Source organism: Tiliqua scincoides, chromosome 1, assembly GCF_035046505.1.
Source record: "Tiliqua scincoides isolate rTilSci1 chromosome 1, rTilSci1.hap2, whole genome shotgun sequence".
In the NCBI taxonomy this organism is placed as follows: domain Eukaryota; kingdom Metazoa; phylum Chordata; class Lepidosauria; order Squamata; family Scincidae; genus Tiliqua; species Tiliqua scincoides.
The window spans coordinates 262,715,968-262,743,294 of NC_089821.1; the positions used below are offsets into that span (position 1 = coordinate 262,715,968).

The 27,327-nt window shown below is 42.6% G+C and overlaps 1 protein-coding gene across 5 annotated transcripts in view; it reads left to right on the top strand.

The window, feature by feature from the left end:
• EPAS1 (endothelial PAS domain protein 1) overlaps nt 1-27,327 on the top strand; it is a 117,824-nt gene that overhangs the window by 66,732 nt on the left and 23,765 nt on the right. For all 5 annotated transcript variants that reach the window (XR_010794338.1, XM_066624680.1, XM_066624665.1 and 2 more), the window contains exons 2-6: nt 313-503; nt 17,279-17,430; nt 21,145-21,229; nt 23,346-23,464; nt 23,563-23,765. Coding sequence is in view for 4 of the 5 variants with exons in the window: in XM_066624680.1 (XP_066480777.1) it covers nt 313-503; nt 17,279-17,430; nt 21,145-21,229; nt 23,346-23,464; nt 23,563-23,765 (750 nt within the window). In the remaining variant the exon portion in view is untranslated. The remainder of the gene's footprint in view (nt 1-312; nt 504-17,278; nt 17,431-21,144; nt 21,230-23,345; nt 23,465-23,562; nt 23,766-27,327) is intronic.

The following is a 27,327-nucleotide window of genomic DNA, read 5'->3' on the forward strand; positions in this document are numbered from 1 at the left end:
TGCCATTGACATTGGTGGCCTTAGTCAAGTCACTCCCTCTCAGCATCAGTCTTTCCCCTCTGCAAGAAGGGGAATAATAATTACCTTTCCCCCTTTTTGTACCGACCGCAGTAATTCAAATGAAGAACTACTGGCAAGCACTACACAAATACTTAGTATTTGTACTTAGTATTAAGTACAACACAAATACTAATTATTTGTACTTAGTATTATCCTTTTCTAAGAAATTATCCATGTCACTCTGATCAACATGTTTGACCCTCCAGTGTATCAGTGCTTCTCAAGACCATTTTTCTCCCTGTGCGTATACAGGAGCAGTTCTGAAAGGCGGAAGGAGAAGTCGAGGGACGCGGCAAGATGCAGAAGAAGCAAAGAGACCGAAGTCTTCTACGAGCTGGCCCACGAACTCCCTCTGCCTCATAATATTAGTTCACACCTGGACAAAGCATCTATAATGCGTCTCGCCATCAGTTTCTTACGGACGCACAAACTGTTGTCTTCAGGTAAGCCATTGTATATGCCTCAACTGCTTTTCCCCCATATAGACCAAGGCACTGGGCTGTTTCACCTGCAGAAGATGTGCTTCGCTATCTGTGGGGGATTCCATTTTGGAACTCTCTGTGGATACTTGAATTCAGATACCAGGGAGGACCCCCACCCTCCCCTCACCTCTGGAGGGTACAGGGGCACAGGGGGTCCTCCTGCATCTGCAGTTAAGTGAAACCATGGATACGTGATTCACAGATATGGCCCACACTTTCCTGTGTTGTTGTGTGTGTTCCCTTCCCCCATGTGATATCCTTTTGGCCAAAGGCCTCGTTTTGTCTCGGATACCTCCCTTTGCCACTCAGTCTGACTCACAGGCAAAGACCTCCCCTCTGTTGTGTAGCCTTCGGTAAGTCAGTATCTCTCAACCTAACTTGCTGGCAGAGTTTTTGGGGAGATAAAATAGGCTAATCCAGTGGTTCTGAAATGTACTGAGGTTACGGTGCCCCTGCACCCTCTCCTTCATAGCTCAGCCAGGCACTGCCATCTTGGATCTCGCAAAATCTTGTGAGATCCAAAATGGTGGCACCCAGAAGAACAGGTAGGATGGGCATCAGGAAATTCCGCTGCACCCCTGTGAGTATGCGGCAATGCCTTAAAATGTCATGATGCACACTTTGGGAACACCTGGGATAATCCTTTTTTACACCCTCCTGAGCTTCTTTGGGGAAGAATGGGTGACAGATAAGTGTATTGCCAAAATAGCAGATAAAAGCAAAACTTTCTATACTGTTTTAATAATAATAACCTAATATCTATTATCTATTGAATAGCAATACTTCACATTTGTTACCTTGATGTAATCCTTACCAGCAGCCAAGTACAGAAAGTATAATTATTCCCATGTTGCAGCTTGGGAAGACTGAGGCTGAAAGGTAGTGGCTTGCTTAAGGTTACCTAGTGAGTTCATGGCAAAGGCAAGATTTGAATCTGGAGAATCCTGAATTCTCAGCTCAGTGTCTTAGCTCTAAATCTGGAAGAATTTAATTAAAGCCAGTTAACAGCTTCCCAACTTAAAGACTTTAATCCTAATTATAAATCACAAAAGATATTCATGTTGGAACATGCAAATCCTGATTTGACATGGAAAGCATGTTTGCATAACCACATAAAGCAAGTGTACAGTCCAAAAGCTTCACTTGAATAAGATTACATCCTAAGCAATTCTGTCTCTTTGAAGCTTATGGCTATTTGTAAATAAGAGTCTGTAAACCCCTTGCTGGTGAATGCATTTATAGAATGGGCATTATGTGTTGCAAGAAGGAGGAAAAACACGTTTGACATTAGTCTACTATCTGTCTTAAGCATCTTGCATCAGCAGAAAATTAGCTACAGAGGAAGCGGCTTTGTATTGAATTTGATCAGTATCATGTACACTGAATGGCAAGAGCTTTTCAGGGTTTCAGACAGAGCTCATCCCTACCCTATCAGGAGATGCTGCCAGAGGTTGAACCTATAACCTTTCACTGCCACAACAAGTGCTCTTTTGCTCAGCTACAGTTTCTCTTCTTCCCCTTTCTGTTTGACAAAGAGCTCTGTGCAGCTCGAAAGTTTGCCCTTAGAAGGTACTCCCAGATATTATTGCTGCTTGCAACATAGCATATATCGCAATGTAGTCTGGATGACCTGCGCCATAGCAATGTATTGACTAGATTAGTGACCTCAATACAGGAAAGAAATTTCACCAGAGGCTACCCACATTGCTCAGCATAGGGGAGCCATGCAAAATGGAACTTGATAAGAGAGCATGTTTGTTTGTTTAGTTATGCATGCAGATCTGATATTAACAGGTCTAATTACAGGTTTTTCCAAGGTACAGCTGTCGACAAGTAGCAAGTGGAGTCATTTCTCACACTCCACAGCTCCATTAGTAATGCCTCTGTGCAATGGAAAGCTAAACTTGGCATGCATCTGCATTTCCTAGTTATCCATCCATTCATCGACTGCAGAAACCAGCATGGTCACTCCTGACATTTGTCTCCATATTACACTATAATGGCTGCCACTCAGCAAGAGGGGAAAAAAATACACCTTCACTTCTCAACTACATATACCGGGGTGGTCAAACAACAGTATGTGAGCCACATGGAACTATTTGACATATTTCTGAGAGGCTTACATTATGTTGACTTGATCTCTTTTTTTGCATCAGAGTTAATTTAAACAATTAATAAGAAATTTTCAAGCTTCATAATTTGCCAGGTATAAACTGAGAGAGTCCACTGGATTAAAATGCAAGTTTAATGTTCACAATGAGTAAATATATTTCAGAATTTAGATGCTTCTTTAATATCACTGCTCCCAAATATCTTAAGCTTATCATACGTGGCTCTTGCATTAAGCAGGCTTGGCCATCCCTGGCAATTTACCAATACAAAATGCGTGCCGATTTTAAACGCCTCCGCAGTGGAGCAGTGCTAAAATTAAAATGCAGATGTCTAATCAACTTTTAATACTATAGCAACAAGCAACCCTAATTGTACCCATCTGTTGTGATCCTCCAGGAAGCCAAAAGGGCTGTGAAACTAAAATGGACATGCTTCATCTGGGCATTTTGCTTGACAGCTCTTAGGACCAGTCCTTGTGCTCTGTAAAATGTGTAGGATAGCCCTGTGTAGTCTGAACTGGAACTGCTTAGGCTTGTGTTGCTTTCAGTTATTGGGTATGTCAAATCACCATACCTAAGACTTTGGCCTGGTCTATAAATGCAGCAGAATGAAGTGGTAGGATGCAGAGACAGCAGAGTATACTGTACCTGTAAGCTGTAGGTACACTGTGCAGGTGAGTTGGGGGGGGGGCTGCCATTTTGAATGCTTCCAGTGTTAGGAGAAAAAAAATTGCATGTAAAAGATATCCAACACATGAAGAGAGGTTCTAGTCTAACCTTGCTCTGCTAGTTTTCTGCTTGCAGGGAGGTGTTGGTTGTTTTTTTTTTAAACACAAAAGACCATTCAGATCTTTGATCCCAGGTCTTTTGTTCTGAACTGAAACATTCCATATCAGATTTAACTCCCACCTCAATCTGTAGCAAGTGCACATCTAACTCGTGCTGTACACGTGAGCAGGGGCAGTAGTAGTAATGCTCAGTGGTAGAGCACCTGCCTTGCATGCCAAGCATCTGAGAATTGATCACTGGGAAAAACTGATCACTTCAGATTGGGCTGGGAAAAACTCTCAACTAAAACCCTGGAGGGCTGCCATCAGTCAGTGTGGATAATAAACAGCTTGGTGGAAGCAATGTACTGACCCAGTACTATAGGCAGCTTTTGCATTCATGCTTCTGCCATTCATAAATGAAATTATGTAACTTGCATCATCACACTTTATAAGGCTCAGACCCACTTCCGAAGTTAGCAGCTGACACCCTACGGGCTGGTCAGTGAGAACTAAGCATTCATAATAGATGTTCCCGGGTCCACTGAATTGGTTCATTACAAGAAAAATTATCAGGCAATGTTTTATTTAGGACCACACACGCACAAAAAAATGAAAACGGTGAGCTTTCAAATTTTTTACAGATGGTTGAAAAGCAAAAAAAAAAACAGGGGGAGTGCAAGGGCATCTTGAAGGAACCCCAACAATCTACCTCAATCTAAAGATGGAGTTTGGGTGGTTTCCTGCATCCTTCAATTAGTCTTTGAAAGGTGTAAGATTGCTTCAGTCCAGACAGAGGGATGCTTTGATAGAGGAAACGAAAAGTGGCTGAACCCCTCCTCCCCAAATCTACTCTAGAAAAAGGGGAACTCCTGAATTGAGAGGGGTGTCTTTTTCTCACCATACAGTGGATTGTACTCGTGTAAGGGTGAAATGCCCTTTTATGCAGGACTGTGTACCCATGAGGTTAACTGACGGCAGTCACAAAAGGCAGCAGATTGGCAGGGGGTGCCAATCTCCATCTGCCCATTCCTTGGTTGTCATTGTCCTCCCACTTCCTGGATTGGAAAAAGAAGAGAGGGATGGATTGGAAGAAGTGTGGAGGAGAGGCAAGTGGTGGGATATAGCTTCTCCTTCTCCCTCCCCGTCCTCTTTTCCGTTCCATTCTTCCCATTGCAATGGGAAGAGTAGAGGCAGGTGCATCAGCAGATAAGAGGGGGCAGCATTTGGTATATTGCCACAGATGCCAGAGATCTTGGCCCGGTGACATAACCATGGGGGCAAGGGGTGGAATTGGGAAGAGAGAGGGGCAACCGACAGAGTGATGGGAAGTGGTGCGCACCTCCTCCGATTTTGGAGGGGACGTGCGCTGATTCTCTGGCTGCAACAGAGCCTTTCACACTGTTTCTAAGTGATGCAAAAGGCTCCATTGGAGTGCTTTAGGGCCACTGGAAGCAGCGCCCAGGAGGTGTGAGCCACCCGCCTCCTGGAAGTGGTGCTTGCCTCTGTCCAGGGTGCCACTTCCAGTGGTCCGAAAGCATTTTGAAGGAGCCTTTTGCCCCGCGAAAAGCTCCATCGGTACTTGGGCTGCCTCCTGCCTTCCTCTTTTGTTTCAAAGGGGGAATGGAGGAGGCAGCCGCATAGAAGTAATTGAGGCAACGATGACATCACTGCAGTTGCTTCAGAGCAGGGGCGGCGGAAAAGGCATAGATGGCCCCGGGTGAGGGAAAGCCCAGGATTGCCTCTGGGCTGGCCCTCTTCCTACTCTGGGTAGTACTTGAAATTTGGTTCCAGTTGATTTGACTTAATACATCACCTGAAATATATATCTTGTCCTGGGAATATAAAGTTCACCAGATTGTATTGGTATTTTTTGTCCTCCCGTCCCCCCAATCTGTGCTTGGAAGCAAACAAATTAGTGCTGGAGGTTGGACTGAATTTACTTTTAGATTTTATATTTCCAGTGTGTGCGTGTGTGGTTTTAACACTTTTTGTCCTGTGTATGTTGAAACCGCCTCACACCTTACAGAAACCGCCTCACACCTTACAGAGGCCAGTTCAGGTCTTCAAGGAATGTCATCTTCAGACTTTGCAGACTGCTGGGGCTCTAATGTGGCCCCCTCCTGCCCCACAGGCTGCCTTTTCCTTACCATTTGCCTGATGAAGAATTCTGTCAAATTTGGACGTTCACTGGTTTTTTGCTTGTTTCCTTTTGTTACTTTTTGTTGGTCATAAGGAGAACATTGCCTGACCTTAGATAACAGATGTAGTTCTACTGTAGTTGCAGATGGAGCCTGTGGCTATGTTTTGGTTTTATTTGTAATTTTAAACTATATTTTAGTATGATGTTAATGACGATACAACAGATTGTTGTACAATTTAGGCATTCATTATTCAAAATATTTATATCTTGCCTTTCCCCTTTGTATCAGGAGGTGCCCAAGGAGGTTTATGGTATTTATTTTTTTCAGCATATATATAGTTGTGTCTTCAAAGGGCTAACAATCTTTTTAAAAAAAAATCACTCTTAAGGAGGCAGCTTTAGCTGGAGGGGGTAACAGTGTATCTTCACCCACTGCCTTATTTTCTTCAGTAAGTTTTGTGAAACACCCTGTTGGCCCCTAGGAGGCAAAAGGGCTGGGTATAGTTTACTTAAAACATGCAAATTCTGCTGTTCTAGAAATTTGTGCAAGATTATCTGATTTCTGCACCTATCCATGACACTCCCTGGACTGGATAAACACTATTGATGTTTTTCATTTTTACCAGAAATAATTACTGTATGCAAATATACTAGGTTTTTTTTTTAAGAAAGTTAAAAAGTAACGCTTTGACTTTTATTTTTAGTGCCCACTGCTATTAGTTAAAATACAGAGTGTGGGCAGATGTTAAATTGTTTTGAGTAAAATTGTTTAGGTTAAGTCAGCGATTTTCAATCTTTTTCATCTTGCAGCATCCTGACAAGGCACTGAAATTGTCAATGCACACCATCTGTTTTTTGACAAGGCACACCATGCTGCCGTTAGGGGGGTTCACATCCCCCAATAGTCCTATTAATAAATCACCTCTTTCAAGTTCCCGTGGCACACCTGCGGACCATTCATGGCACACCAATGTGTCTAGACACACTGGTTGATAAATTACTGGGCTAAGTGACTGATAGCCCAATCCTATCCACACTTTCCTGGGAGTAAGCTCTATTTACTCTAATGGGACTTACTTCTGAGTGGACAAGCATAGGATTGGGCTGTGATAGCACAATCTTATCTTGCACTGGAACAGGCAGGCCAGGAGGCCTCCACTGTATCCAGCACAAGATTGGGGCCTGAAGTGGCTCAGCCATAGGTAAGGGGAAGCTCTTCCCCTTAACCCTGGATAAGCTATCATGGCTCCAATGGGTCTCCTCAGACTTGCACCACCTCCAGAGGTGGCATAAGTCAGAGGAGAGCGGAGCGGCTTACAGCCGCTCTGCGCTGCTTAAGGAACGGAGTTGGAATCTGGTATAAGATCTGGGTCCCAGCCCTGCCTACTGCTCCCCACCCACCCTCCTCCTGTCCTAGAATGCCTGCCTCCCGTCTCCTCCTTGCCTATCCCAGATCCCTGCATTGGCTGAGCTCAACCGATACAACCCTCCCTTCCTAAGTTGGCACAGAGGCTGGACATAGCCTCCACAGGTTGGTGTGCATCCCTCTGCTGGCCCAGCTGACTCCTGAGGAGGCACAAACATGCTTTATGGCACATTTGCAACCCTAGGTTAGGATTGCGCCCTAAGTCCCAATCCTTACCAACTTTCCAGTGCTGACATAGCTGTGCCAGTGGGGCGTGTGCTGCATACTGCTGTTGAGTGGCAGTCATGGAAGCCTCCTCAAGGTAAGGGAATGTTTGTTCGCTTTCCTCAGAGCTGCATTGCCCTTACCTCAGTGCTGGAAAGTGGGTTAGGATTGCGCCCTTAATGTTATAAATAGGGAGGAAATTGAACAGTGTGGATTACAACAGCAACAAAGCCAGGTCTGCATTGTTTCCTATCCTTCAAAGTGCATGCTTTCATAGTTTGTCCTTTACTTCATTTGTTGTGTCTGTGTTAACTGCTTCCTGGGCAAGCAACATTATTTACTTTAGGCTGCAATCCCGCACATACTTACCTGCAAGTACATTCCATTGAAATAAATGGGACTTGCTTGCTAAATAAATTTATTAAAATTTACTAAAATTATTATTTTAAATAATTAATAGACATGCATAGAAAGGTTCTGTTAGACTCTGTAAGTGTAACTCTGTCATTAAGAATGTTTAAATGTGCCAAAGGATTTCCCCAGCAGATAACTTTATTGTGCATTGTGCATCAAGTAGGTGAAGGGTAAGGGGTTATTATGCCAGGATTGGCCCTGCTTTATTCTCAGAGTTTGTGGACCCTCTTGGATCCCAAACATGCTTAAGACCTGCAGAAATCAACAAGAATGCGGCATGCAGAACTGGTCCTGTGCATTAGTAAAAACAGATGAGGAACAAATTAGGATTTGAGAATTCCAGTTTGTTAAATAAACACAGAATAAAATCCAGTTTACTGAATTTGGATTAAGAGGAAACTGTTCGAAAGTGGAAGCTTCGCGATACCATAGTCTTTCGAGACTGAAGGTTGCCAATACAATACAATACTATCTCTTCCCTCACGTGAATTTGAGCATTGCCTCTGCTTCTTCCCAGTAATCTAAACAATGGATTAGAATAGATGATCATCTAAATTAGGCCTTTGTGAGTGACTCTGCTCAAGAGCCTGGAAACAGAAAGATCTAAAAGATCTTTTGTACCTGAATTACAGGCTGCCTTCTGCATTATTGGTTATCCTGGACTGTGGATGTGTAAAATCACATTTACTGTTGTGAGAGACCAAGAAAAAACAATCTAGAAAATTTAGTTAACACACCAATCAATCACTGTACGTATATGGTGTGAACAACTTCAGCCCCGTGTTGGTGTTCTCTATTTCTGGACAGTGGGTGATCTGTCCCCCACCTTCCCAGCAGCAAAGAGTAAAAATACTTTTTGTTGCATCCAACTTAATGTTATCCTGCTACTGGGCTTCCGTTTCCTGTTTGGTCTCATTTAATTCTACACCCACCATGATTATTGAAGTTAAACACTTTTTGTTTAAAACATACAGTCCTCAAGTTTACCAGTTTGCTTTGCAACAAACATTTGGAGGCTTGGAAGTAAAATTTGTTATATGTACATACTGATTTAAGGGGGGAAAAAACTAAATGTTTTAGAGAAAAAGGCTCAGCAAAACTGCTGTTTTGGCATTATATTAATTCAGCTTGAATGCTATTCTGACACTTCCATTATTTTGCTTTATGTTGAGCCTCAGTTTCCTTCTTGCCTGGAAAATGTGGACAGCTGAAACATCACAACCCAGTTTCTTCAGATGGAACTCTAACCCATGACTTATCATTACAAGAACAGGCACTTTAGACATGCTTACTCTCTCTCTCCTGTAATGGTAGGGAGCATGTATGTCCTTTCATGTCTGTGGGAAGATGTTTGGCAGTTTCCCTTTCTGGTTTGGATAGACTGCGGTTTTCTGTTACGTTTGCTTTCAGGGATACTTTGGTTTATTCTAACTGTGATTAGTTCAGACAAACCAGAATCAAACTATGGTATCAGGTCTTGATTTGTTTACTAATCACAGTTAGAATAGACTGCAGTTTCCCAAGTTTGAATGTAATTGGGAACTATGGTTTATTAGAAACTCAAAATGGAATTTTGAGGATTCGTTCTTTGAATGCTAAACCCTGATTTAATATCACTTCTGAACTAGGCCTGGAAATCATGCATCTGAGCCTGCCTGTTCCTCCCCCCCCCATCAAGCTGTTTACTGTGCTGCTATTTTAAGATAATTTTATAGCTCACCATTCATATTCCAGTTAGTGGTCTGAATCTGGCCTTTTGTATCATTTCATAATAGGAAGTGTTGGTCCCATGTCTTAGAGTTCAAAAGAGTGCAACATACCAAACTCTGCTTTATTCTTGTTCCTTCTTTACTTAGCTATTCATTTCCCTTTGATTTTCGCAGTAGGCAGCTCAATATGAGAATGCTGGGAAGGAAGCCCTCGGCATGTTGGTCTGGTGGCTCAACTGAGATTAGCATCACAGGAAGTTCACTGAAACAATAGCTGTAGAATATTGTTCCCATTTTTTGCATGCTGGGGTTGCCCCCTCCTCATCTTTATGAGGCTTCTGCATCTTTAACAGTCTAGCCAGACTCTGAGCCCTTTGGGGGCGAGAAATATTTTTAATTTTTTTTAAGAGACAAATTCAACTGCTGTGGTTTTACCCAGCACAGAGATGTGCAGTTATGGTCCGTTGGTTGAATTTTCCTCTGCTCGGTAAAGACACGGGCTATTCTGTCAGAGGCAAATAAAGGGGATGGCATCAGAGCCAACAGAAGCAGGACTGGCACCAAAGTAAGTTTCAAATTCTGCTGCTCTCTGTGTGTGTGTTTGCACACATCCTGCCCCCCCCCCATTCAACTTTGCTGCCACTGCCTCCCTACTTTGAAGTGTTTCTTCAAAACTGTGCAGGCAGGAAGGATTCCCGGAGCATAAGGTTTTTCCTCTGCCACTCCCACAACCTTCTGCACCTGGCCTGCTTTGAAGAAGCACCAGGTGGCAGAAGAGATAATGAGGCAGGAACCCTCTTCCTGATGACTCCCTCCAGGATTTTGATGGTCTTTGCCTCCTTTCCTAGTATGAAGGAGGAGATAGCTTACACCACTCTAGCCTCCTTACACTGAAGGAGTAGAGAGTGGGGCAGTAGCTGAGTGAAGTGGTTGGGCAGGCAGCAGATGGAAGAGAGGTGATGGGTGGGTGTGGTGTGCAAGGCAATTCCTGCCAGTTTGCTGCCTCCTGCAACTTGCTGCTTCTAGTGGTAATTTCTATCAGCTGCATGAGTATCCCAATGCTGGACAGCATCCTTGGTCAAATGAGAAAAAGCATCCACTGTTTGAAGTTGGAATGATTTCTGATGCTTTAACAAAAATGGTGACTGGAAACACATGTGAGTTGTACTTCCTATTTATACCTGTTTTCAAATGTTTGTATTTTCTTCCTTGGGATAATGGTTGCACTGCAGGTATAGTGATGCTCCCTCATAGGGAGCAATGGGCATTTTTGCCTGTGGATGTTCTGAATGAGGAAAGAAAGATAAAGCAGAACTGGTGAGCAGGCAAAGGCAACTCAGCTGAGGCTGGGCACACCTTCCATTCCCAATGGGTCTCACAGAACTATTTATTTGTTTTATTGGAACAGTTGTCTTCCAATCTGAGGTGCAAGGGGCTTTCAAAATGGCTTGCAAGAGATCTTCACAATAAAATCACATTAAACTGTAGCACCAGGAACAGAAATAACATGGTTTGTAAACCTCCTTACTAAATTCAGATCTTGCACGTGGCAGCAGCTTGCATGCTGATGGAGACTGCATGTATTTTTGCATGAAAAGAAACACATCCGAGTGGAAGTCTTTTGATGTTTTTAATATATACAGGTGGGGCCTTGGTTTCCACTAAGAATCCATTATTGGACCCCCACCACCACCACCACCACAGATACCAAAGTCCATTGTTTCAGATCCTTTAAAGTCTCCAGAGGCAACCGAAGCTGTGCTCCAGAGGCTTTCTGAAGCCCACAGAGGCCATGTATGCCTGCCTGTGGCCTCTGCAGTCTTCAGAATGGCCAAAAAGGCCAAAGAAATCAACTTCTGGTTTCTGCAGGGAAACCGGAAGTTGTGTTTTATTGCCTTTTAGGCCATTCTAAAAGCCACAGGTAGGCACACACACAGCCTCTATGGGCTTCCAAAAGCTCACCAGAGGTGACTGGAGCATAATTATGGTCACCTTCAGAGAGTTCAGAGGGAGCCAAGTGTGATTGAATGTGAGTCCAGTGAACCAACATTGAGCCAGATCCGCGGATATAAAATCTGTGGATAAACAGACACCACCTATCCATCTGCTTTTTTTCCAGACCATGATGGCATTGTGCAACATTGTGGCAAAAGGCTTAACTAATTTTCACAATCCCAGTACCAAATATTGGAATGCCCAGAACTCTCACTGGTTCAGTGGAGACATAAAACAGTAATTGCAAATCTAGAACCAACTTTAGGAATTCTCTTCTTTGCCTCACTGCTACCCACCAAAAGAATGCCTTCTTTTGATTCCCTTATTCGCTTTAACCATCTGCCCCAATGTTAACCATGGTTAATGGTAGCCAGAGTGTAATGCTAAACCATGGTTAATACTAACAAGGGAAGCCAAAATTGATCAAGAGAGGAGAGCAGCATTCTGGAGGTTGTTTTCTGATTTACAGATTGTGGTTTGCAGTTTTGGACTGCACTCGAGCTGTGGTTCTCAAATGTTTTAGCACCGGGACCCATTTCTTAGAATGACAGGACCCACTGGGAGTGATGTCATGAACATCATCAGTTTAGTCTTAAACCTAAGTTGCAACCAGTGAACAGCTTGTGCTGTTATTTTGCATTGCTTGGAAGACAAAGCAGAATGCAGACTTGGAACCTTCTCAAACCACATAGCCTTCCTCCCTTTCCTGTGTCTCATCTATTCAGGACAGAGCACCATGCTTCTCTCCCAGTGGGAGTCTGCGCTGCCCAGCAGCTCTCTAACCTGTATTTTCAGGGTAGAGAGCTAGGTGCAGGGAGCTAGGTCCTAGAGCCAGGGCAGCTGAGCTGGGGGCTATGCAGTCCGCCTGAAATTGAAATTGGCTCATGAAATTGGCCCACCTAGTAGGTCCCAACCCATGGTTTGAGAAACACTGGTATATAGGATTGCAGCCTACGAGTACACTGAAGTTTTCAAAGTTCTGTGGAAAGCTACTTCATAAGGAAATCAGAACACAGACATGATTACAAAGGCATATGAGAGCAGGAAGGAAAGCTATATGAAAAGCTTTCAAAAGTAGGAAGACTGCAAGAACAAAATGAGAATTTCAGTGTATCTTTTGGGACCATTATAATGAACTCTAGTGAACTCTAGCAGACAAAGGAAACATTTCACCCACCCATCCAGCTTTGCTGTGGTCAGGCTCTTAAAGCAATTATTATTGACTCATGCTGTGCCCAAATAATTTTCTAATTGCATTTAGCAACAAGTGCTACATGTGTGCTCTGTCTGAGAGAAGAATATCACACACACACTATGTACTCTCTCTTAATAAATGTCTTATTTGCTGTTTACATTCTGTAGGCAAAACAGTTTAAAATGTCATAATATTATATGCTCAGAACAACAAGAAGCTTGTCTTAATTATAGTTGAGCAAGTGAGTTAGAAAAGCTATACTTCTGGATACAGTCATCCATTTTCTACCTGGTGGCAACTCCTTTAAAGAAGCGATTGCAACCTTTGATTCCAGGGTGCAACCTTTTAATTGACAATGCATGGTCATGTGACATAGCAACATATATCCCTGAAATCAACTGCAAATCTGGCCAGGGGTCCAGAAAACCATTCAACAGCTACAACTTATAGGCCACTCGTTTGCCACCCCCACTTTAAAGACATCTCCTTCTGCTCAGTACACAGAGGTCATGCTGTGTTCTAAAACTACTGTCCATACTTTTGGAAATATATTAAGTTGTCATACACTTTATCAGTTATGCAGAGTCAGTAAAAAGTGCAATTAATCAGTGCCCAAGTGGCATTGTCCTTTTACAGCAAATGTCTGGTATAATCGTTAAAGGAAAAAATGTCTTTTATGCTAAAAATAACTCTTGTAAACAAGCTTTGGATGATTCCACTATCAGGATGTGCACAGTTCCAAAAGGCTAGAACATGTTTCCGTGGATGATCATTCACTTCCTCTGGTCCAACTTCTTGGAATGTAGCTGAAAACTACAAATTAGAGCTGCTTTGCATGAGCAGCTTAGGGGAGATGCAATTCCAGAACTGTATAATCCCACCCAAAGAAGTATCTTCATTCATTCATAACTTAATTGTTCAAAGAATTAAACTTTGAACTGTACTTTAAAGAAGCATCAAAGGTTTAGTTGTTACTTGAAGTGACGGGGTCAGTAGGCAGTGGACAGCAGCAAGGATTCTCGTATAGGTAAGTCTTTTAAGTCAGAGCTGAAATTTGCAGAAAGAGAACTTTGTCCCAAATCTGAAGTACTTTGGGGGTGCACGGGCAAGGACTGAAAGGATCTATCCTTTCCTGTTTCCAGGCAGCAGCAACAGCACTCTTCTTAGGGAGCTGTCAGCTGGTGCTCTCCATTGTGTTTTATAACCTCCTCTTTAAAAAAAAAAAAAAACTATACTAAGGATTCTGGGGTAAAAATATAGCTACTAGTTGAATGCATCTGGGTGCTCTGCCAGCACCAAAATGGTCCCTCACTATCACAACCTAAAAAGGTGCACTTTGGGCTAGATCTAACATATGTTATAAACTCACATTTTTGTAAGAGAAGAACACCACACCACCTGGCTTAAGGCAGGAAAACAACTTATGCTGATTTTTGTCTGCAAGTCACAAACCACTGACATCACCACTATAAGCACAAATAAAGTCACTGAACTCACGAAAGTGACCTATGTATTCTTAATTGGAAGAAGCCCCATTAAATGCAGTGGGCCTGATTTTGAATAAATTTACTTGGGATTGTGGTGCACATAGTGACTTGATACTCAGTTTGCTTGTGTTGAAGGGCTCAGCTGCAAGTACACCAGCTTGTTCCATTACTGAACAATACAACATAGGACTTACCCAAACTGATGGCCTTAGTACTATGCCCCACCTCTCCAAGGAGACAGTGAGTGGGGAAAGAAGGGAGACTGAAAACTGACTGCTGCTGACATGCTTCTATCAATGCACACACAGCTCAGTCCTCTGTACATTTACATAGAATTCAATTCCATTGAGTTTAGGGACTTCCAAATGCATGTGCACAAGTTTACAGTCTTAAGGTATAGCCGTACTAATCTGCCCATTAACTACTACTGAGGCTGATCCTTATATTGGACAAAATGTTGTAGTATGTGCATAAATCACAAACAGTTCTGTCATTTTTCACCTACAATGCTTGTGATAGTCCTTTAAAAATTATGCAGAAGAGCTGTTCCCTCCTCCCATCTCCCAATATTGGCTTTCTGGCTCTGCTGATGATCTTCCTTGAATCAAGCTCAGAGTGACTCTCTTGCTACCTGCTTTTTCCGAAATAACTTCTTATCCGTTTCCTGCTTCTTCCCTGCTTTATTGTCTATGACCACAGAAATAACTCCCTACCAGTTTTCTCCACTTGCTGAAGAACATACAAAAGCTAAAAGGGGAGGGGACGGGAGACTAAACTTAACAAAAGCCTCCAATTGTTAGTTTGCGAAGAAGGGTCCCTAGGAAAACTAACAAAATAGTCTTTGCCTTGCCAGCTGCGTGATAATTGGACTCTCCCATATACTGAAAATATGATCAAGATTTGCATATTTTCTGTTTGCGATTAATGAGTTCCTCCATGATAAAGTGCTTATTTCTGGCTATCATCCAGTTAATGATGTCACTTCCTATTTAATGATGTCATTTCCAGCCCTCAGTATGTGCCCTGAATACTCTTCATCCTGCTGTAAGAAACAAGTTTTTAACACCCTTGGCCTAGGGGATCAGCCAATCACATCCAAGATGGGGCCAACTAATCACACCCAGACCCCTCCCCTGCCCCCTTGATGGTATCCTTGCTCTATATACTAAGTATTCAAATAGGATTGGTGTAGGAGGAGAGATGCTGGATCCCAGTCACTGGAAGATCTGTTCTTTAGATTTGCACACCCTGGTGCCTTGCACTAAATTCCCAGCTCTTTTTTTGACTAGCAGCAGTGGCCATAGCTCAAAGCTCAGAAGCAGATCTTGGCAGCAGTCAGCCCTTGAGCAGGGGCTATTAATTGCACTTGGCACACGGCCTGTTGACCTGGCCATCTTTACACAAGTTCTTTGGTGGAGAGCATTTCCGAGCAAGTCCATGGAAAAGTAAACACCATCTGTTGAAACTACAAATAAAATGTTTAGTTTTTCACCATTCTGTGCAGTGAGTGGTTGGCAATGCAGACACTTGACTAGACTTTGGCCAGCATCAGCCTACAGTTTTAAAGAGGATGTGAACTGGGGGCAGGAGGAGCTGTTGTGGTGGAAAGGTTACACCTATTCTGCAACTGGTAGTGTTCTTCTCTGGCCTCTGTTCTCCAAATAATTTGCTTTTTGTGGAAACACAGACTCCGACTGCCCTGAAAGTAGCTGAAAAATACAACACCTAGATCCATCCAAGCCACGTTAGTTGCAGGTACACAAACTGTGGCAGTCATCAGTAGCAGCCAGGCAGCTTCCTGTGCTGCTATCCTACTCCCAGTGCCTCAAAGTGCTCATGTCTGAGGTGCACATCTAGGTGTTCTGCTTAGTCGATCACACTGCTGGTCACATCTCCCAGTCATGATAACTGCTGCATAAATCTCCCTGGAAGCTCCTTGCTGGTGGTAGCTGCATTCTCCAAGCAGGCAAGGAAGGTGGAACTGGCTTCTGGTACAAGTGCAACATCGCTGCTGCAATGTTTTAGTTAAGGCCATGGTTTTGTGTTGCGAGAATGAGGAATGGCAGTTAGGGCAGTGCATGTCTAGCCTTCGTCTGAAAAGCAGTATACCCTTTCTGATGTGAATAAATACATAATTTTATATATTTATTCACATCAGTATGTGTTGTTGTTGGCATCCTTCAGTCTCGGAAGACCATGGTATCGCACTCCGAATAGTGTTCTGGAACAGAGTGTCCTCTCCAGTGCGCGAAGCCTGGGTAAAGTAGGTATGGAGGATAGGCTGTTACCCTTGCAGCAAATCCCCCCTCTCCACATCACTGAAATTGTCCAATGGAAAGGCAGAGGCCAATACGGTTGGTTCCAGTGGCGTCGCAGGAGTTGCCAGAACGTGACTGCGTTCAGCCATGAACTGCCTCAGGGACTCCGGCTCCGGATTTTGCCTCGAGGTTGTCTCCTGAAGCCTTTTCCACAACTGGATGTAGCCACAAGGCAGTGGAGGTTTGGGATCAGAGTTTTCCTTCTCTCAGATGAGCTGCCTTCCCAGGCTGACGAGTCCCATCTATTCGGTGGCTGTTTAGTCGCCTCTTACGACAAGTACAGCCAAACTGAGGGCCTATTCTTATCCCCAGCCCCCAGGGGAAGTATGTGTATGTGTATACTGTATGTGTATACTGCTTTTTATCCATTTGGTGGCCCCCAAAGTGGTGCTGGTAACCAAGTATTTGGAGGGAGTACATAGCAGGGGAGACTAAATCCTTTCTCCTACGATATTTCCCAACCAGTATTATTGCTGCTTTTCTGCCTAGAGACCATTGTTGTTTATGCAGCCCAAGATCCAGGCTCATAGCATGTGTTGTACGTGCAGTGGCTTGTCCAACTAAGAATGTGTATGTGCAGAAGCCTAGAGCCATATGTGCATGGCCAGAGCAGGAACAGGGTGATAGCAAATTTATGTTGCTGTGATGACTACTTTCTTTCCTGCTTTTTAATACAGTATTGTTTTTAAAATGTCTTAACTATTTTGATGAAGAGTGTGTGCTGCTTTGAAGGCTGTGATCAAAAGGAGCAAATACATTTTATAAACAAAAAAATATAATAATGAACTGTATTGTCTGAGTTGCCATGGTTTAAATTTCTGTATATTCATATTCTTGTTCAAGTATGTGATCATTAACAGCAAACTTATAGCTGTTGGGTCAGGTGTAGACTTCAGTAATGGCCTGGTAGCCAGCTGCTAAGCATCCATTCTGATTTTCCTTTTCAATTCTTTTTTTCCCCCTCCAGTCTGTGCCGACAGTGAAAGTGAAATTGAAACTGATCAGCAGATGGACAACTTGTACCTTAAAGCTCTGGAGGGATTTATCACTGTGATCACACAGGATGGAGACATGATCTTTTTGTCAGAAAACATCAGCAAATACATGGGTCTGACACAGGTAAAGTGTTCTCTACTCATTTAACAGAGATTTCCTGTAGATCTCAAGGCCAAACTGTACCTTACCAGAAATGTGTACATTGGCCCTCCATTGTTTGCTTAAAAGAAATAGCATACCAGCTGAGTGGAGGAGAAACAAACCATAGTACTAGGTTTGGGGGGGGGGGCTTTAGCACTTTGCTTTTGTCACAGTTCTATTGTGCTAAAACTGAAAAAAAAATTCACTTGAAAATTAATGGATGCTTTATTTTTCTCCCAATTGAAATAGCATGTGGGAGGTGCAATCTGTACTGGAACTGAAACCCCATCATAGTTTCATGCTTATTTTTTTTTAAAGCAAAGAACACTGAACCAACTTGTACATTCCTCAGAATGTGCAACTTCAGAGTGTCAAAAGTGATGTTTAGCATGGTTTTCATAGCCAGTGTAGAGAACAGTGCTTTTGCTGCTAGAGAATGAAGGCCTGTGGATCACTGTGGATCAGTTAACTCCAGTATGAAGCCATCTATGTTGTGGATAGAGTTGGTGTGACTGCCTTGTCCATGATGAAGTGGTTGATGTTTGCACTGAAAGGAAATGAGGGGTGTCATGACGCAAAGGAACCCAAACCCTGCAATCAGAGGACAAGGTAGATGAGTCCAAGGAGAAGGCAGAGTTGGGAATCTCCTTGGTGCTAACCAGAATGCCCCTTCTTTGGAAATCCCTGTACAGGAGTTAGACTCTGCATTCTGTCCATAGTCAGAGTTTGGGAAAGAGGAATGAAAAAGGACTCAGAGGAACTCACAAGGAAGTCACAGAAAGCCAAGGAAGTCCTGTGCTGTAGGAATCAATATTTGGGAAATCAGGCAGAAGCCACAAATGGATTTCCAGGAGAAGTAGCCTCCTTAAACTCTTTAGCAGTTACATAAACTCTCAGTTAATTTCATACCATTGTTGGAACAACATCTGAATCTGCCTGGAATGCTGTACCTGGCCCAGCCTGTTCTGAAGACCCCCTTGGCACTATCCATGGTACTGACTTTGGTACTTGCAGGAACTCTGGAATCCTTGTAGGTTTGGCTCACCTAACTGAGCTCAGATCATGTATTTGGTCCTCTTGTACTGCCTGAACACTTACAGTTGTGCCCAGAGCAGGATGCCTGCATGCGTGTGCTGATTTGTTCAATAAATGACTACACTGTCAGCTTTACCAATGTTGAGCTTGTGTTTTGAAGTGGGCCTTAGTCCAGGGTTTCCTGATGGAATGGGATGAATTCAGCCTTGTCCCCCCTCTCTTCAAAGCTAACAGCATGCTTTGCAATTGGGCACCCAGCTTCCAGTGCTATATGTAGAGCTCCAGTCATGGAAACTACACACCCCAATTTTTTTTTTACCTGATTCTGTTGAGGATTTATGCATGCATCAACTTCCTTGTTTCAAATGGATGAGATTCAAAGTTTGATTCCCAACATCTTCAGGACCTTTAGTTGAAATTCAGATGAGCTTAACTTCTAACCATTGACAATAGTGTTGACAGTTCATCTGATCCATTGGACACAAGCAAGCCTGCTCAGCTTGTGACTCATCAAGCTAGATGCAACCCACCTGGTGGCTTGTGAGGGCCTTAGTGATGCCTTCTCTTTTTCTTCCCAACCCAAGACTGCAAAGATAGGAGTTGCCAAGCTTTTGTCAGGGAAGAATTCATGTTTGGTGGGTTGTATTTGGTTTGGTAGGCCACAAGGTATGAGACCTGACAAGATGAGACCTGGCAGAAGCACTATATGGTTTCTTTCCTCTTTCTTAGCTTCAATTTCTCATGTGTACAATGGAATAAACAGTGACTTACTTCCATAGAGTTGCTGTGATGACAAAAGGGGGGAAGCAAAATAGAGATGTGAAAGTATTTGAAAAGTCTAGTATAACTTCATGATGAATGATGGTGGCAGTTGCAGTAATAGTGCAACAAGGAAGCAACAGACTGAAGGAGCTGGGCATGTTTAGTTTGAAGAAGAAATGGCTAAGAAAGGACATAACTATTAATAATTATCTGAGGGGGGTGTCACAATCTAGGGTCTCATGGACTGAACCGACACACTTAAGGTAGTTACGGTATAACTACCTTAATATTCCCAGGGAGTCAGAAATGCATGTTTCCAATTTGTTCTTGTGTATCCTACTATCTCAAGTGTCTTAACACTTGAGAGCAGGGTACAGTTCCTAGGCAAAAAGCCAAACATTGAGTGAAGTTCTTGCACACACTCACCTGACTGGCCAAACACACCAGACAGGTGGGTGTAGGAGTCCTTAGGCAAACAGTCACCACCCCTTCTAACATCCAGTCCTTCAGCCATTGGGAAGCTGAACTCCCCAGCACTTGCAAGCTCTGAGCTCCCCAAACTCCAGGAACTCAATCCTCAAGACTCTATTGTGTTCCAGTAGTAAACCGAATGGCCTAGATGAATCTCTTTCCTTTGTACTCACACAGGCACTAGCCTGTAAGAATATAATGGTTCATTTAAAGAACAGAATTAAGATTACATGTTACTTTAAAAGGCATTTAGGTATTTCAGAGAATATATTACATGTACAATACTAAAACAATAAAGCTAAGCTCCTCACTTGGACCTTTCCAACTTCTGAGCATTATCAAAGGGTAGTTCTTCTACCTGTCATACCATGGCTGATGCAAACAGATGTCCATGATAGAATGGCAAACAGCAGGTCACTCCCTCCCAACTACAGAGTTTTTATACTTTAAACTTAGCTTTTAGCCAACCAGAGATTTGGACCTGCTGAAACGTCCAAAAAATGATCTTGACACCGGAGGCTATTGTTGGTCACTCACTCTGACCCCTTCCATTTGGACAATCACAGCAGCAGCCCATTCCCAATTAGATCCAGCACATTGTGCTCTCACCTCTCCACAGTCAGATTCAAGATAAGAAACTTTTTTCCAGTCCGCTAACAAGCTGTGTTCCCACAGCTGCTGCAGAATGGTAGCAGGCTTACAAGATGACGTCAGACCCCAGTCCAGTGATTTTAACCTGTTGTTTACAGGCATGGAAGATAGAGCAGATTTATTTTCAGTTGCTCTGCTCTGGAGTAGAACAAGTGGATATGAATTATAACAAGGAGGATTTTGATTAAATAGAACATACTTCCTGATGGTATGAACTATTTGGCAGTGGAACAGTTCACCTCAAAAGATGGTTGACTCTCTATTGTTGGAGGTCTTTAAGTGGACCTCTTGGGGATGCTGTAACTGTGGGTAGCCTGCATTAGCAAGAAGTTGGATTTGATCTCGTAGACAGCCCTGCCGACTGTATGATTCTAGATTTTCACATCCAATCTCTCTTAAGGTGAAACCAGACTTTACAAGAGGTGTGAGCTACCATCCCATGTGTCTCTTTCTTTACAAGAAACAAGACTGAAGATGTCTACGTTGTTAAATTATTGCCCACAGTTCTTTAGTTGCTACCCAAAATATCCCTGAAAATTCTTAAAGAAATTCACTTCTAGTGAACACTCAACAAAGGCTGTGAAGGACTAGAAATATCAGTTAGGATAATAAAAATCCATTTCGTGTATTGAGCATGAATGTTTGGAATCTTGGGATATACATTTGTCAGCTAGTATCATGTGTTTCCAGTGTCAATTAAGTTTGTAATATTGTCATCTATTTTTACAGTTGACTTTCCTCCTGATTTTTGCCTCTGTTTTCTTTATTGCCAAACAGGTGGAGTTGACTGGACACAGTATTTTTGACTTCACTCACCCATGTGATCATGAGGAAATTCGAGAAAATCTGAGTTTGAAAAATGGTGAATAATGTAATAATACACTGGTCCTGTGGCAATGTGTCTTTGGTGTTTGGGCCTTCCCACATTAGGCTATATGTTTATCCAGCAAGCTAAACTCTCATCCAGTCTCACAAGTTCATTTAACCAACTATCTTCAGTGTCACTGAGTGCACAACTTGAACAGCAAAGAAGTTAACCAATGCAGAGAATTAAGTACTTAACTGTAGAGTGAGATACATTCAAGACTGAGCAGAACTGGATGAGAAGGGATGCAGTGGAGTAAAGTCAGATGCAATTGAATGTTGTGAAAAGATCATGTAAGGCCAGGCCTTTGAAGGCTGCAATTCTGGATACAAGATGAATTACAAAGGGATGCTTTCCTATTTCTGTTCAGGCGTAACCTATATCTAGGGGAAATCAGTCATAGCCTGGTAACAGTCAAGTCTCATCAGTTGCTAAAGGTTCTGAGAGGAAAAATTAAGTCAATGCTACATAAGATGGGAAACAATATAACATCCTGCTCAGTTGGGAAAGAATATCAGGCACTGCTAGAAAAGTGGTGGAGTCTTCTTAGTCTGAGTGATCTTCCAGAAGCAGTTCTTCTCCTGGCTGCTTCTCCTGAAGAGTTGTTGCCTTCTATTATGCATTAGCATCTGTCCAGTTATTGCTTGACCCTAGGGTTCTGCCTCTAGTGGAGTTTAGGAGGTGACTTTGGGCTGTCATTCTCTTCCCCATTCTTTTATTTCGAAGGGATGGGGTTATATATCACTCTTCTGGCAAGATTAATCACAGAGGATTTAGGATCCTGCATTCAGATAAAGGAGGGATCCTTCAGTTAATGTCTCCTTGCAGTGAGGCAAGTTGGAGGGTGGAGTGCATTAGCCTAAGGTTTGCTCCCAGTCTTATCCCAGGTAGAGTTCAGAGGAATCCTGAGTAACAACTGAGCAGTACTTCAGAGTACTTGAGGTCATAATTGCTTTGGAGTATAGCCAACTGACTCCTTGGTGGAACAATGTCAACAGAGAACAGTTTAGGAGATGGTAATCGCTTGCTTTAGCAATCACCCATGCAGGAAGTGTGACAGGTATCTAGAAACTTTACACTCCCTCAATTATCTCTGGACTCAAATCATCCATGATAAGCAATCATCTTACATCAGAGCTTCCTTCCTGTTGAAGGATTTTCTTCTGTTCATTTTTGGAGGAAAAATGGCTGTCGAACTGCATCATGCGATGAAATGGTCAGGCCACTATGAAAAAGCCATAGTGTCTTTCAGTACAATTCAGTGCAGTCTCAGTGCAATTCAGAAATAAACCTTAGTGAATTCAATAGAATTTACTCCAAGGTAGATGTGTACACACATGCAGCCTTTGTCTCTTGCTCTTTCTGGATATTTGAATTTGCTTCAGAGACACTATCCCAGCTGTTAATCCTGGTAACCCCTATTAAGAAACCCTTATTTCTTTGGGGGGCAAATTCCCCTTTATAAGTCATTTCACTATAAGTCCAAATTTTCTAATCCTGAACCCCAACTTAGGGGACCCCCTGTTCTCTGCTTTATCACATGGGTTCCAAATGGCTTACAGCACTGTCTCTAATTTTATGAAGCCTGTCTCCAAGCTGTTCATAGTCTAATGCAGCGGTTCTCACACATTTAGCATCAGGAGCCACTTTTTAGAATGAGAATCTGTGGGGACCCACCGGAAGTGATGTTATGACCGGAAGTAACATCATCAAGCAGAACAATTTTTAACAATCCTAGGCTGCAGTCCTACCCAGGAGTAAGCCCCATTTACTATCATTGTTAAAAGCATTTACATAGTAGCTTGTTCAAAGTACAGGCCTGTAACATTTCCCCAAATACAGTCACATCCCATGGGAGCATCAAGTCTAATATATTAAAAATAAAATACTGAAATGAATGGGAACCCACCTGAAATTGGCTCGTGACCCACCTAGTGGGTCCTGACCCACAGTTTGAGAAACACTGGTCTAATGTAATTGTTTGGCGGGATAGAAAGACCAGCTGGACTCAAAATGATTAAAATTAAGTCAATTTTGTTTTTAAGAGGAGTGTACTGTATATGAGTAGCATTTTCAGGTTTAAAAAAACAGTTCTCTTCCACATTTTCCTTAGGTTCAGGCTTTGGGAAAAAAAATAAAGAGATGTCCATGGACCGGGACTTCTTCATGAGAATGAAATGCACTGTAACCAACCGAGGCCGAACTGTAAATCTTAAGTCTGCCACGTGGAAGGTAACAGATTTCACCTAAGTTGGTTGAAAGGTTTCATCTGCTGTATACAAAAACAACAACAACCCTTTAACAGTACAAATAATCTCTTTACACTGCAGGTTTTGCACTGCACTGGACAGGTTAAGGTTTATAACACATGCCCTCCACATGCTCTCTGTGGCTATAAGGAGCCCCTCTTGTCCTGCCTTATATTAATGTGTGAGCCCATTCAACATCCTTCCAACACTGATATTCCACTGGACAGCAAGACCTTCCTGAGCCGTCATAGCATGGACATGAAATTCACCTACTGTGATGACAGGTAAAAGGATCAGCTGTTCATTAGTTTTGTAACCTCAGCCAGATGATGTGCTTTCCAACTTGACAAGCCTCCTTTAGTTAAATGTCTGACAATATTTTTAGTCGATTGAACACAGTAATGGGAGGAAGAGGTCTCCAGCAACTGCAAACCTCAGTTAAAGCCAAATATCCCTTCCCCCTATTAGTTCATTAAAACTGTTTCTCAGAGGAAGTGATTTCAAGTGAGTTCCTCTTCCCAAGGAACTCTGCATTCCTAGAGCAGCCTCAGGAATGTGGAAGCTTCTCCATTCCTAGAGTGCCCTGCTTGATTGCAAAATGGAGAGCAGCAGCTACAGCCATAGTCCTACAAGATTAGCCTGCTCCCAGCAGTTTCCAACCCTTAGCTACCTTATAGTACTGCTTTGGCACCACTGCAAGAGCCCTGTATGATATGGTTTAATGGATCTCTGATACCTCAGAAACTGTCTGTTTATTTCTGAATTCCATTGGATGGAGGTCTTTTAAACTGAGGGTTCACTATATTTGCTTCAGCAAACCAGATACAGCTCATCACAGCTGAAAATGTTGAGTAGACTTTCCGTTTTTAGTGAAAGGCTGCATAGCATTGCTTTCTGTGATTCCAACCCTACCCTCCATCTTATGCATTTCATTTCTCCTGAGTTTAAAGCAAGACTGTGGAACCTATGAGCCACCAAGCCAAGCAGCTGCCCAGCCCATGTACTGTGCCCAACAGGAACTCTGTAAGCCTCTTTGCTGTCTCCTAGGATTGCAGACCCCAGGGTGAATTTATTAAGCACCTATGTGACGTTCAGCTGATTGGATCATGAGTTGCACAGCTTTGAATTTGTACAAACCTGTAGACTTTCTTTTCTTGACTAGCAGTGCACTATGGACTTTGGGAATAACACTGTGATTCCCCAAGAGTAGTCAAATGGTGCAGGTGAAAAAATTTGCCACCTAGTTCCTTAGCACTGCACAGAAGTGTTTTTGTGTGTGTGTGTGTGTATGTGTGTGTGTTTTTAATCCTCCTTTTGGACAAAGTTTCCAGCTGACCAACACTTCCTCATTAGAGCAGAAAATAATCCTTCCTTTAAACCTCTGATGTAAGAACTATGGTAATAAGAAACACTGGAAAGGTTTAGACTGGCCTTTAACGAATGTTGTTGATTGGGGTTCAACTGAAGGAGAAGTCTAATTCAAGCTTTAAAAGCAAACATTGTGGCAGTTTCCATGTTGGATAACCTGTTGGTTCCAAAGTACCTTCTCCTGGTTTTGAACCAGCAAAGACCAAGCGAGATGTTTTGCCAGTAGAACCAGTTTGATTCCTGGATGGTCAAGTTTGGGGCTGTTTTGCTTTGGTGCAGTTGTGGATTGTACACTTGCTGTAACTCTTCCTGGAGATGGCAGATCTAGCTGCTGCAATGCATGTCTTGCTTACATCCCAATGAGGTGATAGCACCATGCTCTCTGTGGGGCTGCCTTTGAAGAATGGTTGAGAAACCAGAAGTGATGCAGAATGCTGATGCCAGACAATGGACATTCCATTGAATCTGAAATCATCACTCTGGTGTTGCTTGATCTGTGTTGGCAACTAGTTTGTTTCTGTATCCAGGTAAGTATGCTAGTTAGCACCTTTTCAAAATCCTAACTGGGCTAACTGAGTATCTAAAGCTGTGGTTCTCATGTTTTTAGCACCAGGACCCACTATTTAGAATGAGAATCTCTCAGGACCCACTGGAAGTGATGTCATGACCAGAAGTGACATCATGAAGCAAGAAAATTTTTAACAATCGTAGTCTGCAATCCTACCCACATGTACCCAAGAGCAAACCCCATTGACTATCATTGTTCAAAGCATATACATATTAGCCTGTTAAAAGTACAGGTGTGTAACATTTCCCCAAATGTAGTCACATAGCATGGTATCATCAAGTCTAAAATATTAAAAATAAAATATTGACATCAATGGAGACCCACCTGAAACTGGTTCGCAACCCACCTAGTGGGTCCTGACACACAGTTTGAGAAACACTGATCTAAAGGATCTCTTACTCCTACATTATTCTGCATGCCTATTTAAATCTCCTGAGGAGGCTCTATGGCCTACCATCCTGAGGATGCTATAAGTCCTATCACCATTGAAGATTAAACTGGTGGGTACATAAGGACAGAGGCTCTGGAATTCCTGTCCTTGGGTCCTCCCCTTTTTATCCCTTGATAGCTTGTAAAAACCAATCTGTGTTGTGAAGGGCTTTCCATGATGAGTGACTTCCTCCTGGTTTATTGTTTTACTGCTGGCTCCTAACAGTGTTATATTTTAGTGATGGCTGTTCTTTTAACAGATGATTTTGATTTGAGTGTATTGTGTTTTTCAATGATTGTGAGCCACTTTGGGGCCTTTATTACCAAAAGCAGCATAGAAATGTTAGTAAATAATAATTAATATAATATGTGATAAAAATTATCGATGTCATGACATCATTGCATATTGATGCTGGGAAACATTTCAGCTAGCCCCCAAAGATACAGAACAAAGTGAGAAAATTGTGATACTATTGGAGAATGTAAACTTCTGTAAATTTTACTCTCTGTTAGAGGTCAGACCTGACACAGAGCTGCCATTTTCAGCAGCAGCCCTATGTTCATCATAATGTGCAGTTCCACCTTAAGCCTTGAAAACCAAATACAGAGTCTCCTGGGCATACTTCATTGCACACAGTACTGCAAACCTGTGAGCCTCACATAATTTCTGGCCTCTTTGCTGCATCTCTTATCTACTCATGAAACATGTGCCACTTGAAAGGGAGTTGGACAAAGTGTGCGATATGACGCTGGCAGGCCATTTAGCATCACATCTGGTGCTTAGTGCCACATGGGCTTGCTTAATGCAATTTCCACACTTGCAGTCTGCATGCATTAAGGTGTTGAAAACCACTGATTCGGAACATAGCACCGGTTCAGAAACAAACAGGGTATGCTGGTAGCTACCTATTAGCTAATTCTGCTGAGAGTTGCAGGTGGTTTCAAAAAACTGGAAATGAGAGTCTTTCAGTATATCCAGTTTTATTGGGGTAGAGGGAAATGAACCAGTTACATGATTCACTTTTAAAAAATTAAGCAGGGTCATGCGTGTAATTAAGGAGTAATGCCACAAAAGTAGTTATGCTGAAAGATTAACTGATTAGTTAGCAAGGGCATATGGATGGTTTATCCAGTCTTTCAAAAGTAGCTATTTTGAAACTTTAATCCCTGGATAATATTTCAGTCTCATATAGGTCAGGTTTAGAATTCCCGTATTTTACGCCTTAACTGTTTTATAAGAGCACAAACATAATTCTCTGACATTTAGCACCTAAATAGCTATTTGCAATTCTGTGGACATACTTCTTAGTAGGTCTCAGTGAAAACGCATCATGAAACAACATTTCCCCTATGTAAGAGAACGTCTAATCCAAGATGACGTCTGATTCCATTAAACATAACATTGTCACAGCACACTCGGCACGAGAGTCATGCTACAGCCTGAACTTCAAGAAGTTAATGTTGTTGTGTTGAGGTAGGTA